Source organism: Protopterus annectens, chromosome 2.part1, assembly GCF_019279795.1.
Source record: "Protopterus annectens isolate FY-2018-M chromosome 2.part1, PAN1.0, whole genome shotgun sequence".
NCBI classification, from domain to species: Eukaryota; Metazoa; Chordata; order Ceratodontiformes; family Protopteridae; genus Protopterus; species Protopterus annectens.
Window position 1 is genome coordinate 1,527,634,458 of NC_056729.1, and position 22,348 is coordinate 1,527,656,805.

A 22,348-nucleotide genomic window follows, 5' to 3' on the forward strand; every position below is an offset into this window, starting at 1 on the left:
CACCCAAAGGTGCTGCCATTAAAGCTTTGCTTGGCAGGTGTAGGGGGAAGTCATTGTGTCTGTTTTCTAAAAGATTGTGATCTATCTTCTCCACCTCTTGGGGTGGGTGCTTGCCACTGTCTGGCTCTGAAAGATCCTTGAGGTTGCCCTCTACCCCTTGGATGCCTGTATCTGCCCCTTTGAGGTCTGTCCGTGGCTGGAAAGGACCAATTTTTTGAAGGCCAGTTTCTGCTGAAACGTGGAGGCTGTACCTGCAGGAAATCTTTCACTGTTTGCATTGATTTCGCTTTTTCCTCCATTTTCTTTAGCACCTCCTCTGCTTTAACACCAAACAATACATCTTTTTGAAGAGGTGCATCTAATAATTTAGCTTTGACATGATCTGGTAAGGTTTGCTCTTTGAGCCAAGCATGCCTACGTACAACAGACCCCGTAACAGCAGCTCTACATGAGGCCTCTAAAGCATCAAAACCACACTACAAAGTATGTTTACCCACTTGCTCTGCACCATGCAACAAATCCTGCAACTCTTAAATCTGGTTGATCTGGTTGTGTCATTTTGCTTTTCAGCTGAGATATCAAAAACTGTTGATACTTTAAACATATGGAACTGACAGTTTAATGCCCTCATTGTTAAAGTGGCTGAGGTGTACACCTTTTCCCCCCACCTTTCTAAAGATCTGGAATCTCTCTCTGAAGGTAATGGGTTTTTAGCAGTAGAGGCCTTAATTCCCTTGGGACCCTGTGAAATAGCCATACTGCTGACCCAGAAACTTTTATATAGGAACTGGTGAGAATCAGGAACCCGGTAATACCTGTCTGGTTTAACAGGAGCTGGAGGCAAAGAATCAGGATTAAGGCTGGCTTCTGTGTACACATCATCCAATATACATCTAAAACAGGAGGGATAGCCAGAGGCCTATGCTGGGGGAGCAGAAGAAATTCCCTGAGCCTTTTCTTGGAATCTGAGTAATCTTGGCCTTCCCAGTGAAAGTGTTCCCTCAATGTATGCAGGGTTTCCCAAAATAGAAGTCCTCAGGGGGGGAGACAGAGGGAATAGACTCCTCTGCATCACAGTCTTCGAATGGAGAATAGGCACGATCCTGGTCCTCAGATAGTTCTGAGGTAACAGAAGCTTTATCTGAGGAAGGGTAGTCTTCCTCTAATCTGGGCCTTTTGTCAGATGGGGGTTGAGAACCCCTGATAAGAGTAATCAAATCCTCAGCCATTTTAAGCATCTGTTTTTTAGGCATGGTGCCTTGAGAGGGTGTCTGAGGAACCTGTTTTTTGGTTTTCATGGCTGTTTTAGATTTACTGAAGGCTTTAATGGAGAAGGAGGAAGGCCTGAAGACACCTTGAGAAATGGCAGGCCTGTCTAAATTCTGAGTTTCCCCACCAGGAGTGGCGTCGGTATCTGTAGTAGGAAAGGGGGCAGAGGAGCCTGCAACCTCAGGTACTGAAGACACTGGTAATGCATTGTCATTGGTACTCAGGGGCTGCGTAGGCGCCTCGCTGAGTACCGGAGAACCAGTAGTCGGCCTTAGCGTGGTATCAGTAGGAGGTGCAGACCTCATATGCCGGTCCTTATCTTTGCGTTTTTTGCTCAAAACTGGAGTCGGAGTATCCGACGACATAATATAATTAAATTTTTTGCCAAAAAAGTGAAGGGCGAACTCCGCCCGACGCTTAATAGTGCGTTTGTTGAATCTAGCACAAAAACGGCAGGCCAAGACGTCGTGGTCTGGGCCTAAGCAAGGTATACAGTAAGAGTGGAAAGCCTTATGCGGTATTTGCTTCCCACATGAAATGCAATTATTAACTTTGTCTGACATTGGTCTGAGGCAAGAAAAGTTTCCCCAACGGGGTACTTAGATTTCAAGAAGACTTCGGCTAAAATACATTCGTAAATCTCAGGAGCTGGCCGACCGGCACTTGTGAACTGCTTCTGCTTCGGGCACCGCGCGGCAAGAAAGACTGAAGAAAATGGCGTTGGCTGCCTCTTTTATACCCATGCCGCACTGACGTCAGGGAGGAAGCGACGACAACCGATGCCGGACCTAGACTTTGGAATTCGGCCGACCGAGGACCCGCCTGACGGCAGGATAACCCATCTGTTATGACTGCAGCTGTATGCACGATGAACATCCACAAATTTTATAAGAAATAGTCCATCTGTATTAGGCACGCTGTAGGATACTGGGTATAGTAATAAATCTTTGAGGTGGTCCATACAAGACCTATTGTTTAGGACTTGTATCCTTTTAGTAAGGTATCTCTGAAGGTATTCCAGTTGCTGCATGGTTCTGGACGGATACATGCCAAAGTCAGCATTATACAAAATAATTGACCTAATGAGAGCTTTGTAAAGGGGGACGACAACATTTCTAGAGCTAGTCACAATCAATTTGTTTATAAGCTGTGCAATATAGAAAGGCTTTCTTATGACTCTGGGCACATGTTGGTCAAAAGTTAGGTCACTGTACACACAAGTTCCCAAATGCAAACAATTGGGTCAGTTCTCAGAGGGCATTGTCATGATTTTGACCCTAGTTACTATTTCAGACAAACCTTCCTGCATGATGGTCAAGTCATATGGGGGTTCAATAACTGCTCTTCAGTCATCTCAAACGTAGCTGGCCAAAGCTATTTGGTATTTCCTTTTACTTTTGAGATGTATATGCCAAACAGAAAGACTCAGCACCAAACCCTGGGGGACTCCATTAGTGACTTGTCTCTTTCCCTATTTTGATCTCCTGCATCCTGTGAGCAAGTTGGCAATCCAGCTAGTGATGCATGTGTTTGCTCCGACATTATTCATTTTTTGTACTACACCTGAGTAGGGGATTGTGTCAAAAGGCTTGGCTAGGTCAAGGTAATGTGGTGTGAACCGTTTACCTTTAACCATTGCTTTAGTAACAAGAGTAAAGCTTAAAATTTGCCCATGATTTTGATCCTTGCCTTTCCACTGGGCTGTTTTCAAACACATTTTTAAGGCCATGCATACATGTATGCATTCTTTGATTCACCTTCCTGATTGTATTAAATTATATTCCTTATATAATACAGCACACTTGTTAGTGTGCTAAATTTATTGTTTTGAACATTTTTCCAGTAAGCAATGAAACAAAATGCATGAACCAATAATGAGAAAACTGCCCAGTTCAGAACATTTCCATCATAAAAGTCTACTTAATCTTCTACAATCCACCAGTATCCATAAATATGCACAACCTCTGCAGAAGTAAAAGTCATCTAAATAATTCCATATTAAAGAGATCTGCAACTAACAAAGAGGTTGCTGCTAGCAAACAACTTTATATTTCATTGTTTCATCTACAAATAAAGTACCTCTGTTACCCTTGAGGAATAAATTAATAAATTATGTTACATTAAAAAAAATGATAAACTAGTAATATTGCAATAGGGAATGGATGGCAAACTGATAATAGGTTCATAGTTACTAGGTATCTCTGCCTAGGCAGACATTCTTAGGACTGCAGCATCCACCCCCTTTAAAAGTACAACACACTAGAGTATTAGCAATCCATCTATATACTGTGGGAGTAGAACCCACAACCTTCTGCATCAAAAGCAAGTGTTCTACCTGTTCTGCTACTAACAAACAGACATGGCATAAGCAGCACTAAACTTCCCTCCCCTGAAGAAGTATGCAGCACAAAAAGCCAACATTTATTTTTGGGGGGGGGGGGGAGTTGTTGGAGTACATTATTTCAACAGCCCCATAGCATGTTCATGTGTTTTTTAAACTCAGTATCAAAATTTTATATGCAAGGGAGAGTCAGGTATTGAGTTTAAGGTTCTTGTAGTAGAGGACTTTCTGCCGTAAGGAAATGCAAAAAAGATTATTTGAGAGAAATGAGCAATAGTTAAGAAGCAACAGGTTGTACACTGATGAACAAATTAATGTTGTGGGAAGGACGTTTTCTGTAATGAAAGACAGTGGCATTCTCTTCAAAATAACCTTTTTTTTTTTAAGAATTTGCTGGTTGTAGAAGCAAGGTAATAATATGTTAATGTGTGAGAACACCACTAACAACAAATCTTCTGGCTTCTGCAAGAAACTTAGAAATTCTATAACCAACAGCAAGCATCAAGCATTGTAAATGACTTGCTGTTTATTTTGTGAAAGTTCTGCCTGAAGCAGAGTTATGAGTGTGTGTGCGGCGACAGAGTTGTCAAATACAGCAGTAAAACATATAGGAGCACAGTACATACCATTTACTCAACATACAATGATTATTCCCTTTGCCAGTCTTGGTTTAGTTCCCTGAGAAACAAAAAGCAATTTTCTCTTAGTTCTTTGAAACTTTCCGCATCTTGAAATAAACAGTCGATATGTGAGGCACATGCACTGAGCAACAATGACTCCATACCAATTTAACTGCGAAAGCAGGCAACTGCAAACAAATATTGCACGATCACTGTTTTTTTTTTTTAATAGCTTGCTGGGACCAGTCATTTCATCATGTCCACATAAGTGTAACTAGCCATGAGCTTCACTCAAGCAAGCACAGTTTAAAAAAGAAATGTTGTCTTTTGGCTTTTCCCGGTTAGGGGTTGTCACAGCAGAACTCCGGTCCGTAAATTGCGCCCTTTTGAGGGCGCAATTGCTAGCCTCTATGGGCAGCGGTGAAATTTAAAAAAACAAATGTTGTTGTCTTTTTGGCTTTTCCCAGTTAGGAGTCATCACAGCAGAACTCCGGTCTGTAAATTGCGCCCTTTTGAGGCTGGCCTGTACAGCGCCCTAGGCGGTAGCCTAGTTCACCTATGCCTAAGGCCGACCATGGACGGAACATTATGGTGAGTACATAACTTCTTTATCTGATGATGTCTGTTCAGTCTTCATCAACCTATGGGACAGAGTCCCCAGCTATATAAATCTGGGTGGTCTTCATGGAAGGATATTCCCAAGCACTGCAGAGCCAAAGACAGCCATATTCCTTGAGATATCAAGTTTGTAATGAGACAAAAGTGTGAGAATTTGCCCATGAAGCATCTGCACAAATGTCTTCCAGAGACCCTAGACCAAAAAGCCTGAGCTGTGGCTATGGACCTTGTGGATTAAACATACCTAGGCAAGGGAACATTCTTAGAAGAGTACATCTAAGATACAATCCCGCAACCGTCTAGCTATGGCAGCTTTGCCAACCGCTTCTCTCTTTTTTTTTGTTGGTGAAATTTTCTGAAAAATTCTGTTCTATCCAGGTAGAAGCGCAATTGTCTATGAAGGTCTAAGAGGTACAGCATATATTCTCCCTTACTGTGAAAATGTAGGAAGAACACACTGAGGTTGATGGATTAATAGTATTTTCTGTAGCAACCTTGAGAAAGAAAGTGGGATTAGTACATAGAGGAACTCTGTCTTTATGAAAGATACAGTATGGGGGATTTGGAAAATGAGGCTTGAAGCTCCAATACTCTTTTGGCAGAAGTGATGGCCACTAAAAGGGCCGTTTTCCAGGACAAAAAATTTAAATCTACCTTTGCAGCCGGTTCAAAGGGAGGTAAGATTAGTGCTTGGAGAACCAAAGTGAGGTCCCACAGAGGGGAAGGGTCTCTGATAGGTGGACAAAGTAGACACAAAGCAAGCAAAGGCAAAAGGAGGGACAGTGAAACCTAAGAAACCCTTCACCAGTGTTGTGTACTGTACACAAAATGCACACACATGCTTGTATATGTTTTATATATATATATATATATATATATATATGCATACACATATACATATATACACACGCCAGTTTTTTTTTTCAGCTGCATGCTTATCAGAGAAGAGCATTCAGTACAAAATATTTACTTATGTTGGTTAAGAATATTTATTAATTTTAGCCACTACCAGTGCTTAATGTTTTATGGCACTCCATTTCTCAGCTGCTTTTGCATAGTTTCAAGAAAAAAAAAAAAAAAAAAAAATTTTAAATGGAATGAATGTCACAAAGTTGACGGTAATGAAGGCATTTGCAATTAGTGAAAATAGGAATGCTCTTAAATTTAGATTTCATAAAATTTTACAAAGGAGTCTATGGTCCCGAGTCCAAAAGAGCTGCTCTAAGTAACCACTTACACTGAATGCAGGCTGAGAGCAGGTGTTTTGGAGTCTGGTCCCTGTAGTAAGGCTATTTACAGACGGGCCTTACACTGACTTAAGTCACTTACACTGAGAGCAGGTCTTTCGGAATTAGAGCAGACTTGCACTGGAAGCAACTCTTTTGGAATCTGGTCTTAATTATATACAAATGAAATTTGCAGTTAACATTTGGGTTGCATGGATAGGTTTTTAAATGCCCTAGTGGTTGTTAACCAAGAATATACATATGAGCCTAAAAAAATACATTTTTTAAATTAGACTACATGGAACTTTAATATGCAGGTATAGTAATGATTTCACCACTAAAATGTTTAACTTTCTAGGTCAAAGTAAACTGGAATCATTAACTATATTAATTTCATATTTATTCCAACAAAACAAATGAAAGAAAATGAAGAGTTTTAATGCCACCTGAGGTGAAAGCTGCCAACAGGCCTTCTACTTACCAAAAAAAATCATAACAGAGCCTGATGCAATTTTTATTCTATTAAAAAATAAATTTCAAATATGAAACAGTAAACTTACAATGGAGTGTCAAAAGAAGAAGAATTAGTGGTGCCGATATGAAGGCCAGACTGATAACCCATCGATGCCTGTAAGACTTTTCTTTGCAAACAGCATCTTTTGTCGATGTTCCAGGTTCGATTTCCAATAAACCCAATTTAGCACAGCTGAAGAGAAATCAAAAGTGCATCACACACAAGCTCTACAAACACAAATCTGCTTACAACAGTACAGCATTTTCCAAAGGTCTTCTACAGTCAGTTATGTTCATGCAGGCTGCTTTCCAGGTAAAGAAATTTTATAAACTTAACTCAAAATCAGTAGATCTTCTCAGTATTTCTGCAGAGAATGCACAGTTGAGGTCTTTCCTTTCGGAAATCTCCCTCACAGCAAGATCTTTTTCTTATGTGAATATTCACGGTCAGGGGGAGCATATACATGGACATTCCTGTACTGGGCCAGGAAGGCACATTCAATATTCCCACTTCTTGTCCTCTCCCTAAAACAATGGAGGATTTGCATTTTGCATGTAAAGAAACTATATAAAACTACAAACCTCTAGCATTCAAAAGTGGAAATGTCAGTTGCAAGTAGTGATATGAGCTATCCAACATAATGGCTCAGAATAGGTACCCAGTAAACAGGGCTCTCTCAGACTATTTGATAAGGAGAGCACACACACATCTATCTGCAAAGAACCTAACTTCTCAACGTTGCAAACAGATAAACATGTTGAGTGCCCCATGCATGGGAAATACCCTGAGCCCACATCTGACAAAGCTGCAGCAAAAGGAGAAGGCTCCTTTCGTGGCTTAACAAATTTGCAGGATGTTTCTTCACCTGGGATGTGCAAGATCTACAGCTCAAGGACACTTCACATACAAGCAAAAGTTGAAGAACCGTACAGTTGGGTAACAACTTCTAACAGTAGTAGATTTTCAGACTGATCACTGTTGCAGTACTAACTGATGGGATACCCTGTCAAGGACACACGTACATCTGGCCAACATTATGAAAGCCGGAGCAGCCTCCCAATGCAACATACGTCTGATGTATGACCTCTTCACTATAGAGCCACAGGTATGCAAGGGAAGCATGGATGTAAAAATACTTCAAAACTTTTCTGCCTCAGTCCAAGGATGTGAAGCAGAAGTAGAGCCAACTATTTAGAAATGTCAAACTAAAGGATGGGAAAAAGCAGCACTGACCAGTAGAACATTTACAGTTATGAGAAGTTCTTAAACTGTACTGTCATTCCTTGGATAACTTTTTGCAGTATGACTAAGTCACGGGAGAGCTAAAAAAAAAAAAACTTTTCACCACACAGCAACACTTAATTTTAATAAGAGTGTTGACATGTGGTTAGTTTTTTTATGTTGTTAAAACAATCTAATTGAAAGACCTTCAACAGTAATATATTTAATCACTGCATCATTTTGTATTTATTGAAAGGTTAAAGGATTTGTTTCACTTACTTTATTTAGCTGAATGATTGTTTAAGTGGGTTCTACCTGTATAAAAGCAATTTCACAATGATGGTAGGTTATCTTCAGAAGGTGAATAGCAGAGTTACCAGACGGTAGAACAGCTTGGATCACTTTTTTTTTTTTGGTACAGGTGTTTTTTTTTTCTGTTTCTTTTATTAAATTTGAACTAGACCAGGGTACAAAGTAAAGACTGAAGGACTAATTTATGTGGTTCTTTCTCTCCCTTTGTAACCCTTCCCCTGTTTCCTGATGTTCTTTGAACAAGCACCTCACGTCAGATCTGAGGCAACTGTGCACAAATCCTAGCAAGGAGTAGAGACCAGAAAAGGCATCACTCCTGGGTGAGTGAAATCTGGTTGATCCACTGTAGAAATTCTTTCTTGATGAAAATTAAGAGTGGAATTAGATGGCAATGCTGAATTCAGACTTCAGATATCACTGACTCTTCCTCATCTGGACTGTGACATCAGGCAAAATAGGAATAACTTATGCCATGTAGCCCAATGCTCTGAGAATCTCATTTATACATTGCAGGGAAGAAGGCTCTGAAAATAATCTGCCAGAAAGAAAACACTGTCTGCTGGAAGGAAAGGTATCATTGACCACATGTTGAATCATCTGCATCCTAAGAAAACCTGATTCAGAGATGGAATTAAGCAAGACATCTTTAGATTCAAAGTGAACTAAGACTGTTCAGATCCATAATAAATTGTAAATGATTTAGAAGCATCTCTTGGGGTTGAAGCCTGCATGGAATCTTCCCAATGAGGAAAAATGTGAACAGCTGGAAGTATGCAAAATGCAATGATAGGAGCTAGACACTTTGTGAATACCCCTGGGGCAGCAGAACAGGTAAAGGCGAAAAAGTGATATGAAGACGTAAAACCTTAAGAATTTCTTGCATTGTGGATGAACAGGAATATGAAGTTAAGCGGCCTTTAAATCCAATGCCACCAAAAAATCCAAAAGAAAAAAAAACACTTGCACTTTTGAGAAGATTTCTGGTCCTTACAAAGAAAAGTACCATCCTTGGAAGGGTAACTTATGTGACATTTAGGAACAGGAGAAAAAAAATGATTGTTCTGCATGACCTTACCTTACCTATCTCCTGTGAGATTTTTGAAAAGCCTCAGAACCAAAGAGATGCTGCCATTCCAAATAAGAGTCCAACAGCTTTGCTTTGACATATGCAGGCAAAGGCTGAAGTCTAAGCCAGAAAAAACAGTGAAGTACTGAGCCAGTGGCAGCTCCCCTGGCAAAGGCATAGACAGCACCACAGCTACACTTAACAGAATGCCTAGCAACCTGGGAAGTAAGAAGATTATGCACAAGATTTAACCTCAGTCATCAAAATATGACAGCATTTTACCCAAGTTACCTAGAATAGACAAAATATATTTAATCATATGGGTCTTGTAAATGATGGCTTGAAAAGCTAAAGTGGCAGAAATTTAAACTTTTTTGCTGTATCTATCAATTGCCCTGCTACCTTTCTCAGTGGGTAAAATATTAGAGGAAGGAAGAAGCTTAGAATTCTTCTCAGGGGAAAGAGCAATAACAAGATGGATCACATGTAGGGTTCTTAACTTTAAGTACCTTAACAGAGTCGATAACTTGTAGAAACAGTTTTTTAGGAGCAGGTGGCCAAGACTCAGGATTTAGAAAAGCAGTGAAAAACGTATCCAACAAAGCTTCTAAAACAGGAGGGAAGGCCAAGAACTTAGGCTTGACCATTTCCAACAGAGCATTACACCTTTTCTGGATATCAGACAACTGAGAATCCTCGCAATGAAAATGCTGCATCATCTTAACAAAGATAAACCCAAGACAACCCCTCTAAAGGGGAATCAGGAGATAAAATGTCTACATCTTCTGAAGCACAAGTCACAGGAGAAGTAATTTGGGAAGAATATACTAAGGAATCACCTCAATCAGAGCCAGATAGTCTTTCTTAACAGATTCCTCCCACTGCCTTTGGAGGGGAGAAGAGGGAAAAAGAAGAGAAACAGCAGGAGCAGGAAAGAAACGGGGTAGCTTCATAGATAACAACCTTGAAAAGGTTTTGTGGAAAATCCTGGCATGCCATTTGAAAATACCCAGAAAACTGAAGAGAAAAAGTATGTTTATCCTTCTGTTTCTTAACTGCCACATCTCCCTGCACCAAAAAAAAAAAAAAAGAGGCTCCACGCCCTGATTTACAAGGATCAAGGAACCAGGAACTTCTTCCCTAAGATCTGAAGTATGCCGCTGAGTCCCACCAAAACTTCTTGCCCAAAGAGGATGATGTTCAGACGTGATGGCTTCTTGATACAGTTGCACCACATCAGCCTCTGACAGGGTCATGATAGAGGAAGCAGCATCAGCAACAGGATGGTCTGGATTCTCAGACCGGACAGTCTCCAAATCAAAAGCAGTAATCTCTATCCTAAGCTTCTTAAGACTTATAAACTGCAAGGAAGACTCAACCAAGCTAGTCTCTTCACTGTGTAATACCTTAAACCTCCTGGAGTGGAGGGCCCATGGGACATATACAAATTACCCTTTAAGGGCATACCAGTGTTTCAGCTACAAGTCTTTATATGTACATCCAAGTACATTATGGAATTTGAGGCTTGCAAGCCCAGTGTTGATGTGGAGTGTATCTGCTTGCCCAAGTGGTCTAACCTCCAGACTTCCTGGTCTGGAGACAGCTCAAGGTGCTGCAGGGGTCTGTGATTCAAAGGCCATTAATGATGCTGCAGTCATGGGTGATATGTTAGGCAAGAAGTGTTTTTTAAAGTACCGATATTTATAATCTAGTCTAAAAGAAATTAACTATAAAACTGAGGTATCTGCAGTTCGCAGCCACTGCTGATTTAATGATAGGAAAGAGAGTAGTCAAGAAGCAAGGAGTAGGGCTCAAGAATATTCAATTTCTGGGCCACCTGGACCTCACTACTGTTCACCAGTGTTTTCAAGCTGCATGAAAAAATCAAAAAAAAAAAAAAAAAAAAAAAAAAAAAAAAAAAAGAACTCTTCAACAACGATTCTGTTCTCATCCAGGACTGTGGCAGTCCCAGCCTCTTGACTCTGACATAGGCATTGGAGATGCACGAGGTAATGGAAGGACAGACCTCTACTGGAAGTTCCTCTGACTCCTGAGGCTCATTAGTCTTCTCCTCAAGACTCTTGTCCACATAGTGCAAGACTAAACTGGAGCCAATTTAGTTCAGCTAATAATGAAGCTCCCACACAGAGAATGGGACTAAACATCCTGAGGTCAGAAGATGTGGTTGTTAAAGCCATTGAAACCTTCATAAAAAGCAACTGGATACCCTGACGACAAACTGATGGAGTTTCTACAAGCAGTCCCACCCTAAAAAAGGCTCAAGACTATTGCACCAGCTGAACTTGAGAAGCAGGAGTAGTAGAGCACAGAACACCTGCAACACGATGGCTTCTGCTGCCAAACACCTTCAACGAAAAGGAAAGAGCAAACTGTGTAGAAACAATGGAATCTGTGGAAATGATGTAGAACAATGTTCAGGAGGAGGAGCAAGCTTTAAGGAAAGAGAGGAACTGAGCACTGTATGTAATGCTGGAGTGAATAATTGTTGGAAAACATATGTAATATGGGTATAAAAAGTGACTAAACTGTAAAATGTTCACCCTTACTGCTGCACTGTGAACTGTGCAGTTTATGTTATACTAATTGTTGACCACATCAGCTGTGATTTCTTAACCTACAGCTAAGAGTTAACAGTAGACTTCAGATATTGCACCTGTTTCTAAGGACTGGGGGGTTCATACCAGAAGACATGATGGCTAAACATACAATGCTATACTACTGTGCACATTTGTATCATTCTATCAGACTATAAAAGTCCGTTTGCTAATTAGAGCTCCTTCCTACACATGACTTCCTAACTCGACTCTTGGTAGTGGTGCATATCTGCAAAAGGTATTTTGGAGGCCTAATCTGGTCACAAGCACCATCTTTTTCAATCCGCAATTTTTAATTTAAACTAGATTAGTCAAACACAGTAACTCATTTACCATAGTGGGTACTGGGTTTGGGAGGGTGGCCTAATGGTTAAGGTGTTTGCCTTACAAACACGAGGTGCAGGGTTTGAGTCTCACAAGGGACAATTGGCCAGGCTTAAAATGGCCCCCAAGGGCAATTAGCCTAGTACTAATCTATGAATCTATAACAGTGTCTAGCATCAGAGTTAAATCAAGCCTCTCATTACTTTCAGCCATTTCTACTCTTACTTGGTCGACCGTGACCAAATCAACCCCAGCTAACACACTGGACAAGTTGCATAAAAGTTAACACTGTCCAGCAACACTCCCAAACCTAAAGTTCACCCTTGAATGGCCCAAGGAAGTGCAGTCAAAGTAGATATGTATGTGTAATCCAGTAACATTAACATAAGCAAAGACTTGCAGCTTGTAGGATCTGTCTATGGGGAAAACAGTGTCCTATGTGCACACACCTGAAGTAGGCAGCTGTATGGTACATACTCTGTACTAGAGGATGTGGCTCCAGGGAACCTCCAACACCACATATACCACTGGTATATATTACAGCCCATAATAAACTGCAATCAGTTTAGTAGGTTTTTAAGTAAACCAAGATAACAGCCAGTCCAGAGCTCGTTACATCCCCACACTGAAACAGGACAATGTATTTGCTTTCATTATCAGACTACTCCTTTCATCTTTTACAAGACCATGCAGCTAATGTACAAAATACTTAACCACACACGTAAATCTCTGCTTAATCTTCCTGAGCTTGTGTACTGCTCGTTGTAACTCTCCTTTTCCCCCCTTCTCAGCTTCTACTTTGCACTGATCAACTCGTAAAGTTAACTACCTATGGAAATTTTATCTTCTGCCATAGCCAAAGCTTACAGATGTTTTTTCTCAACACTGTTATATTGCTGATTCAGTGGTTGGGCTCTGCTCTGTTTGCCGCTCCACCTCTATACTTCTCCCAACCCACCTCTGCATCAAAACAATTGGAACATAACCCAATAGCAGTTTCCCTACAATTAGCATCTCTGACTCATTTACTTAAAAGTGCTGTAACCCAGCATGTCCTTTCAGAGGTAACAGTCACAGCACTATAACTACTCTTGCCCAGTACCATTTTATAGTGCAAATTAATATCTTTAGCAAAATCTTAGCTTACACTTCCTACAAAACAACTCTGACTCAAACCCTACTAGAGTACCTCCTGAGCATATTAGCACTCTATCAATGGGTAAATATATGACAGTATCGAGTGGACTAAACAGCGAATGCTAGTCGATCAGATACTGTCGAAATGGCAAAATAGAGAAGTCAAGGAACATCAAATTTTTTCCCAGGGAAAAGATTCGGTGGGCCGTCTTCGGGACTTTGCCATTTCCTCCACTATGGTGCAATCTCACAGGTGGTATATTTAAGTAGGGGGTGTGTGGGGGCACAGCCCCCCACTTAAATTTGTGTTTAAGTTTTTTTTTTGTACGGAGCAATGAATTTATTCCCTGGGAAAAAATTTGCTGTTCCGTTTGTTCGATATTTTGTTTAGATAACAGTACGATGAAATAGCATTCACTATTTTCATTGTACGATAATATAATAAAGACGCTTATCAACCATCATAACTCCTTAATAAATATAATTACTTCTACAAACCCACACTCACTACATCAACAATTACAAAGTTTCAATCCCCATAGCACCAGCATACCTTTTTAGAATTTTTTTCAATTACAAGCATCTTAAATCTAAGTATGTTTCCATAAGAAATCCAATAAAACTAAAGCAAAAATGCATTTGGCTACATAATTTCCATTCGTAAACTTTCCACCAAAAAAAAAAAAAAAAAAAAAAAATATCTATGCAGACATTCACCCAAACCCTGGCCCCACACAACAGATAAAAAAAACCCACTCCAATGGTACAGTATTAAATGTACTAGTCTCTTTTCTTCTCCCATCCCCCAATTCCAGCAATCTTCCAAATATCTTAGAAGCATATGCAATAAAATCCAGGATATAAACACTCATATTGCCACACATTCCAAGACAACCACAACTACAGAAACCTGGCTGGAAAAAAAGACAAATGACAATGAAATCAGCCCACCTGGTTTCAATACATTTAGGCTGGACAGGACAAATAAATGGGTAGAATGCACCGCCATCATCTACAAGAATTCCCTAAACACAACCATATATGCAAAACAGATCGGGGCAATTTAATGATGCAAAACTACTTGTATCACACCTCAAAATCAACAGCAGCAAAACATTCCGTTTAGCAGCCATATACATCTCACCAGGTAAAAATATACTATACTAGATTCTCACCATATACAGCACGAAACAATACTAGGAGACCTAAATATAGGCTGGCGGCTTATCAACAGCACCACCCCATCTGATTCCATAAACCCATATGGCTTTACACAGTTAATTAAATCCGCTACTAGAGGCCACAAAAGTACTGGTAAGCAATCAACTCTAGATTGAATTCTTACTAAGCCCAACAACATTGCAGCTGGTAGCTTTCCAGACAGCGTAGTGATCACCTACCTACTTATGCTTTCAAAAGTTACAGTGTCCAATATAAACATACATTTACAGCCAAGTTCATAACTCAAACTGAGTCAAACACACTTATTAAATCCTTAACAGAATATACCTGGAAAATACAAAAATATATGTCCTTGGACTCTGCTGCCACATACTTATTTTAATGAATGTGTTTACCAGGAAGGTCCACTAGGCCTAGGAGAGACCATTTTCAGTGGAGGTCCGGGGAGAAAAGCTCCACATACAATTAGCAAATAGATACAAGTAACAAAAACCAGAGTTGACAAAAATTATACAGTAACTAGCTAAGACATGCACTTAAATCAAGTGCAAAATCAGGTGCAAATTACAAATACATACCACAGCTAAGCAGTATTGTACAATATCAAGCTTAAGACATGGTAATGAGCAAAAGGCTCAGATTAGATATACATACTATTCATTTACTTTATGCAAGTACTTAGCATTGTTAAAGGGCTTTATGCAAGAAAAGGTCAGTTCAGATTTTGTAGATTGCTGAGGGTATGTACATATGTGATGACAGTTTTTTTTTTTTTAGATATTAACTGTTAGAGATTTGAGGTGTGAGAAGAGGAAGTTGTCAAGACAGAGTGATGGCACTTGGTGGTTAGTAACGGAGGCGAGATGTAGAGAAAAAAAGTGAAAGAAAGCCTGGAGGGAAGAAATGAGTATGGCAAGAGGGGTTTGGCTGTAGAGAGAGAGTTAGTTGACACACCAGCAAGACACAGAAAAGTGGGTTAAAGTAGGTGGAGCAGCGTTTAGTAAAATGTATTTTTGCATGACCATAACTAGTCTGATGAGAGATGTTGTCCAAGGGATTTCTTAAAGAGAGCAGGATTACAGACGGAGGTGATTGAGGATGGGAGAGTATTCCAAAGTTTAGACACAGGAAAAGAATAGAGCATTTGACAAGCTGGGAGATTGGGTTTTTTTACTTTGAACAGTGTTTTGTTTTCAGATCTGAGAGGTCTATCAGGGTGATACAAAGGCAGCAGGGAGGAAAGAAAAGTACAATTTAATGTTTTATATATAATTTTATGTGCAGTAGTTAACTGTAGGAAGGGGAGATAATGTGGTAGTTCAAGCCAATTTAGTTGCTGTAAGGATGAATAGTGATATGAGGAGAATTTCGCATGTGTTGCAAATTTGGCGTCTTTATTGTAATAAGTCAAGTTTGGTTTTCAGAGACAACTGGATGTTGGTGAGGATAGGGGGCGCCATACAGTAGGGATGGTAGTAGAAAGGATGAGGCTAGAGCTTTTTTTTTTTTGCAGTGGAATTAAGGAAATGGTTATGTCTATACAGGGCGCCCAGATTCTTTTTTTTTTTTTTTAATATTGCTGTGGATGTGGAGGTCGAATCTAAGGTTACCATCAATGAGAACACCTAAGAGTTTGGTGCTAGAGGCAACTTCTATCACAGCGTTGTTCTGGGAGTGGACAGAGAATTCATTCTTGCAAAAGGGGATATGTTTTGGGGGGGGGGGGGTGAATAATAGAAGTTTAGTCTTGCTGGGGTTTAGAGCAAGATGGTTACTTGACATTCAAGTTTAGTAGAAGCAAAGGTGTGTTGGGTTAGTAGTTGTAACTCAGAAGTGGATTTGGCAGTGCATATGATTGGAGAATCATCTGCATATTGAATCACGGTGCCTTGGGTGAGAGTACTATGGAAGTTATTTACGAATATGCTAAATAGAAGGGGGCCTAATATGGATCCTTGGGGTACTCCTGTAGTAATGTTGAGGAATGTGAGTAGGATTGTTGCCATTTAGTGGACTGCTGTCCACTAGTGAGACAGTATGAGAACCAGTTCAGGGTTGGGGATGAGGTACCTAAATTAGAGAGTTTGGTTAGTAGAAGGGGATGGGAGACAGTGTCAAAGGCTGAGAGGTCGAGGAAGAGTGAGGAGACTATGAAGCCTGCATCACGAGCCCTATTACTGTGTCCATAAAAAAGAGATGGGAGCTGTATTAGTACTGTGGCCTGGCCTAAAACCATGTTGGGTGGGGGAACAAAGTTGGTTATTAACTAAAAGGTTCTAATATTTTGAAGATGGGGACAGAATAGTGATGGGTCGGAAGTTGGAGATGTCAGGGTTACTGCTGCCTTTATGGAGTGGGAGAACATATGCTTTTTTCCAGATATGTGGTGTAAGGGATTCCTGAATTGATCTGTTGAGGAATATACTGATGGGGTAAGCAATGGACCTTTTAGATAGCTTTAAGAATTCAACAGGAAGATTATCTGGAGCATTAGTGCAAGGCTTGAGTTATTTTTATACTGGAAGTTGAGTATAGGTGAGAGAAAAAAGGTAAGCAGAGAGTAGGGTGTATAGACTGCGATGATGGTTGGGTTGGGTGAGTTGAAGCTAGTAGGTGGGAAGCTTTGCTATGGTGTCGAAGTAGGAGTTGGGTTTAAGCTTATGCTGGTCCTAGAGATTATGGAAGTTTTTTTTTTTTTTTTATTTCATAGCTGTTTCTAGAGAGTGAGGTCAGAAGGTTGTTTATATTTTTGCCAGACTTTCCAAGCTTCATCTCTAGCTGTCTTGATTTGCTTTGTGGGTTTGGTGAAACAACTGGCATGATTAGTCCTGACTCTTTTCAGTCATTGTGGGGCCAAACTACTTAAGATCTTCAGGAATGCTGAATTGAATAATTCAACTGCATCATGTAGAGGGAGAGATTTTAATGTTGCCCAATTGACACTTTGCAAAATTTCATTAAAGGCGTTAGGTGAGAAGTGAGATAAGTCTCTGGTTTGTTTAAGATGATGGTTACTTATGGCTGAGGTGGTTTTATGTATTATAAAGTCTGGTAAATAGTCACTAATACTATTTGGTAGAGTGCCAGGGGTAGAAATTTTATTAGGGTCAGATACTAGGTTCCAGTCCAGAATTGACCCTTTGTTGTTTTTGTTGCTGGGTCTTGTTATGTCAGTGATCAGCTGTGTACAGTTATATAGGTTAATGTTGGTGGGGGAGTCCTAGTTAGTGATAACCAGCAAATTAATGTTACACCCCCCCCCCCCAAAAGATGATAGTTTCATTATTAATATTGTCAGATGCCCAGGCAAGGAGATCTTCTAGAATAGGGATGTTACTACCTGGGGGAATATACAAGACTATGATGCAGAGGCTTTTGCAATTTAGTTTTAAGAATGTTACCAGCAGTTCAGCTATGGAGAACTGTGGAATGGGCTTCGTATATTGGGCTACAGTTAAGGCCCTGGGGTATATAAAGGCGGCGCCTCTGCCTTTTCTATGTAGTCTGTCAGTTCTAAGACAAGTATAGTTGGGGGGTAGCAATTCAGCATCTTTAATATATGATTTACGCCAAGTCTCGGTAATGGCGATGAAGTCGGGGTGATTTTGGCTTAACCATGCGTGAAGGTCTGGGATTTTATTTCTTATGCTTTGTAAATTGATGGTAGTGAAATTTAGGGATTTTACGCAGTTGCATTGGTTGTAGTAGGTTGGGAATGGGCCTGGGTTTGGATGCATGTTCCCGCATATTATTAGGGTACTATGGGTGGGTAGATTGGGTCTACTTTATTTACGTGAAAGCGTAAAACCGCAAATACATATGGATCGAACCATATGCATCTAAAGTGCAAGCCTTCGAAAACTGTAAACGGAAATCTCGGTAGGTGGAGATTTCCGTTTACTTCAATGTAGTGCGATCGCAGAGTTGGTATATTTAAGTAGTGGGGGGTGTGGGGGGCGCAGGGGCGCTTGCCCCCCTGCCTACATCTGGTCTTTTCTGTGCATTTTTTTCTTTAACTTTCAAACGTTTTAAGAGTTTTATGCATATGTGTTGATCTTTATACATTCAAACTTTTGAATGTTCGAGTTAATAAAGTAGACATGGGTAGATTTACTGGTTGCTGCTGTTTTTCAGTTTTGTGGTGGCAGTCTAGAACAGAGTTAGCCAATTGGATGCATAAAATGGGAAGGATTTTTAGTTTAGTTGGTAGAATTAAGTCTGTTGAATATAAGCTAGAGCCTATTGTGGAATAGCTGGTGAAAGAGAGTATACGTGAATGTTGTACAATAACGTATTTGTGTTATTTGAAGAGATGTTAGTTGATGGGGAATATAGGTATATAGAGGCAGAAACGATAATAGTTTTACAGATGAGACGGTGTGGTAGGAAGAATTATAGTGAGCAGGAGAAAGGCTGTCAGAGGAAAAGCAATATAGTGGTAGTTATCTATACAGGATGTAGGAGTGATATAGTTGTAAGGAAGTGAGTGTGGGGTGGGTTAGATGGGTAGGACAGAGTTAGAGTAGCTGGACAGCTTATTAATGGGTAAGTAGGAAGAAGGTGCGAGTACTGAAAGAGCAGGTTATAGGGGAATCTTATGTGTAGATAGTAAAAGAATCCAAGCGTAGTGGGGGCGAACAGAGTGGTTTAGATCAGGGGTGGGAAAAGTACAGTTTTGTACCTACCATAAATGTAGATGTTCGAGGGCTAATACAGCTGCAGTAATCACATATGGGTTCTCTGCCGTCAGGCGGTCCCTCGGTCGGCCGAATTCCAAAGTCTTGGTCCGGCGTCGGTTGTTGTCGCTTTCTTTCCTGACGTCAGTGCGACAGGGGTAAATAAGATACAGCCGACGCCATATTCTTCAGTCTTTTCTTGCCCCAGATGTCAGGTGCCCCCAGAAGGAAGGCAATACATAAATTATATATAAAAATATATTCAAGCAATGCAATGTAATCAAAAAACAGTAGTTGCAAGCAAATACACCATAGGAGGATAACCCAAATTAGGTTGTAAGAGGAGGTGTTAGCCACTAGTCCTTTACCAAGAGGGGAAGGAGGGAGGGAAACCTGTACTGCAGCTGTATTAGCACTCGAACATCTACATTTATGGTAGGTACAAAACTGTACTATGTTCATCGTGCATACAGCTGCAGTAATCACATATGGGTAGAATCCCAAAGCTACGCACAGGGTGGTAGGCACTAGGTGGAACTGGGATGAGCCAGAATGCCCTGCAATACAGCAGTGGCAAAGCCTGCTCTAGTTTTGGAATATAAAGGCAGGTGGTAGTGTTTTGTGAAGGTATGCACAGAACTCCAAGTGGCTGCCTCCAAGATATCTTTGGTAGGAACTCCTCTGAGGAAGGCTGTAGAGGTAGCTGTGGCACTGGTGGAGTGGGATCTGATGCCTGTAGGGACAGATTTCCCATGATAGGAGTAACAAAATCGTATGCAGTGGCCTATTCATTTTTAAATTGTCTGTTTGGTAACAGGCTTCCCTTGAGCTCCTACAGCATAGGACACAAAAAGCTGTTCTGATTTCCTGAAAGGCTTTGTTCTGTCCAAATAATAACGTAGCTGCCTATGGATGTCTAAGGAATGTAGCAGCCTTTCCCCTTTGTTTTGAGGATTGGGGTAAAAGGTAGGCAAGTGTATGGCTTGATTCAAAGCTACCCTGGATACCACTTTAGGCATAAATGACGGATTGGTTCGAAGGGAAACCCTGTCCTGATGGAAGATGAGAAAGGGCTGCACAGCCATGAGGGCTTGTAGCTCCGAAACCCTACGAGCTGAGGCAATGGCCAGAAGGAAAGCTGTTTTCCAGGACAAATATTGCAAATCTGTTAAGGCAGCTGGTTCAAAGGGAGGCAATGTTAATTTTTCTAGAATGTAATTAAGATCCCAGGCTGGCACTGGTTGTTTCCTTGGTGGTCTTATATTCTTAGCCCCTCTGAGGAACTGTCTTAAAAGTGGGTGAGAATAACGGTGGATCCGTGTTGAATTCTGCAGAAATGGCTGAGGAATGGATTTTTATGGAGGAAAATAAAGCCCACTGTTCAGCAGCTCAGCTAGATACTGTAATACCGGAGGCAAATTTAGTTTTCTAAGATCCTGGCCTTTTTTCTCATTCCAGGAGCAAAACAGTTTCCATTTTGCAGAGTAGGCCTTTCTAGTTGATGGCCTTCTGGCCTCTAGAATGACGTCCTGCACCTCTTTGGGGAGTAGGATCTGTTGTGGTGTTAAGGAATTTTCCATGCAGCGAGATTGAGTGTTTTCAGCTGACTGTGAAGAGTTTTGTAGCTGTGCTGAGTCAGCAGAAGAGGCATTAGCGGTAGAAGCCAAGGAGGAGTATGTGTTAGGCTCCTCAGGAGTGGGTACCAGTGTTGTCTTGGCCAGTCTGGAGCAATCAGTATCATCTTCGGTCTGTCTGCTCTTGCTTTCAAGAGCACCTTGGGCAGAAAAGGCAGAGGTGGGAAAGCGTACACCGTCCATGCTGTCCAACTGAATGAAAGGGCGTCCACCCTCCAGCCCTTTGGATGGAACGTCCTTGAACAAAATTTTTCCAATTGATGATTCCTGTGGGAGGCGAAGAGATCTATGTCTGGTCTTCCCCATGCTTGGATTATCTGTGTAAACACCTGAGGATGCAACTTCCATTCGTGCGGATCTGTCATATTTCTGCTTAGACTGTCTGCCAGCGTGTTTTCCAAACCTGGCAAGTACTGTGCTTGAAGTTCCATTTGCCATTCCAGAGCCAAGTTCCAAAGTGTCATGGCTAGTCTGCACAGGGGGTATGAACGTGTTCCTCCTGGTTTGTTTATGTACCACATTACTGTGGTGTTGTCTGTTCTTATCAATAATTGTCCTGGATGCAGGAGGTCCTTGAATGCTGTAATTGCATTTATCACTGCTAGCATTTCTTTTTGGTTGATGTGAAGGTGCTTCTCCTTTTGGGACCATTTGCCCTGAATGCACCTGTCTGTCATGTGCGCCCCCCAGGCGTAATCTGAGGCGTCTGTTGTGATAACTTGATTTGCTTGAGGCTTGCAGAATGGGAGACCTGTGTTTGACATGCTTGGGCCCACCATAGAAAATACTTTTGCAAACATGGAATTATTGGTATTATTGTTTCCAAATTGTGGCTGTGCTGAGACCATAGGTTTTTTAGTTACCATTGAAGTTTTCTCATATGCAACTTTGCACATGGGATTAAAAGAATGCAAGATGCCATGAAGCCCAGAGCCTGCAGGATTTTCCTTGCAGTAAGCCTGGTACAATTTGCTAGTATTTTGAAGTACTGAGTTAGTTGCCCCTGTTTTTCTGGCGTAAGGTAGGCCATCTGGGTGTTTGTGTCCAAGTTGGCACCCAGGAAAGTTATTTTCTGAGATGGTGTTAGCCTGGATTTCTCTTTGTTGATTGTGTATCCCAGAGAATTCAGTAACCGTATTGCATAAGCCAGATGTTCCAGAAGTTTGTGCTTGCTGTCTGCTTGGATCAGGCAGTCATCCAAATAAGGGTAAATTTATATCCCTTGAAGTCTGCAGTAGGCGATTACTGATGCCAGGCATTTCGTGAATACTCTGGGCGCAGTAGATACGCCAAAGGGCAATGCAGAGAATTGATAGTGGATTGAACCTGCAAGAAATCTGAGGTATCTTCTGCAGCTTTGTCTGATTGGGACATGCAGGTATGCCTCCTTGAGGTCCAATGTTACCAGCCAAAACCCCTTGCTCAGCATGGGAAGAAGCTGCTGTAGTGTGAGCATCTTGAATTTTGGTACGAGTAGAAATGTATTTAGGATGGATAAGTCCAAAATGGGTCTCCAGTCGGTTCCTTTCCTTGGTACCAGAAATAGTCTGGAATAAAAACCTTGACCTTGTTCGTGAGTAGGTACCTCTTGAA

The 22,348-nt window shown here is 41.0% G+C and overlaps 1 protein-coding gene across 2 annotated transcripts in view; it reads right to left on the bottom strand.

The window, feature by feature from the left end:
* Nucleotides 1-22,348, bottom strand: part of LOC122794522 (tumor necrosis factor receptor superfamily member 14-like) — a 430,726-nt gene that overhangs the window by 23,065 nt on the left and 385,313 nt on the right. For both annotated transcript variants that reach the window (XM_044062984.1, XM_044062985.1), the window contains one exon: nucleotides 6,635-6,780. In XM_044062984.1, the coding sequence (XP_043918919.1) occupies nucleotides 6,635-6,780 (146 nt within the window). The remainder of the gene's footprint in view (nucleotides 1-6,634; nucleotides 6,781-22,348) is intronic.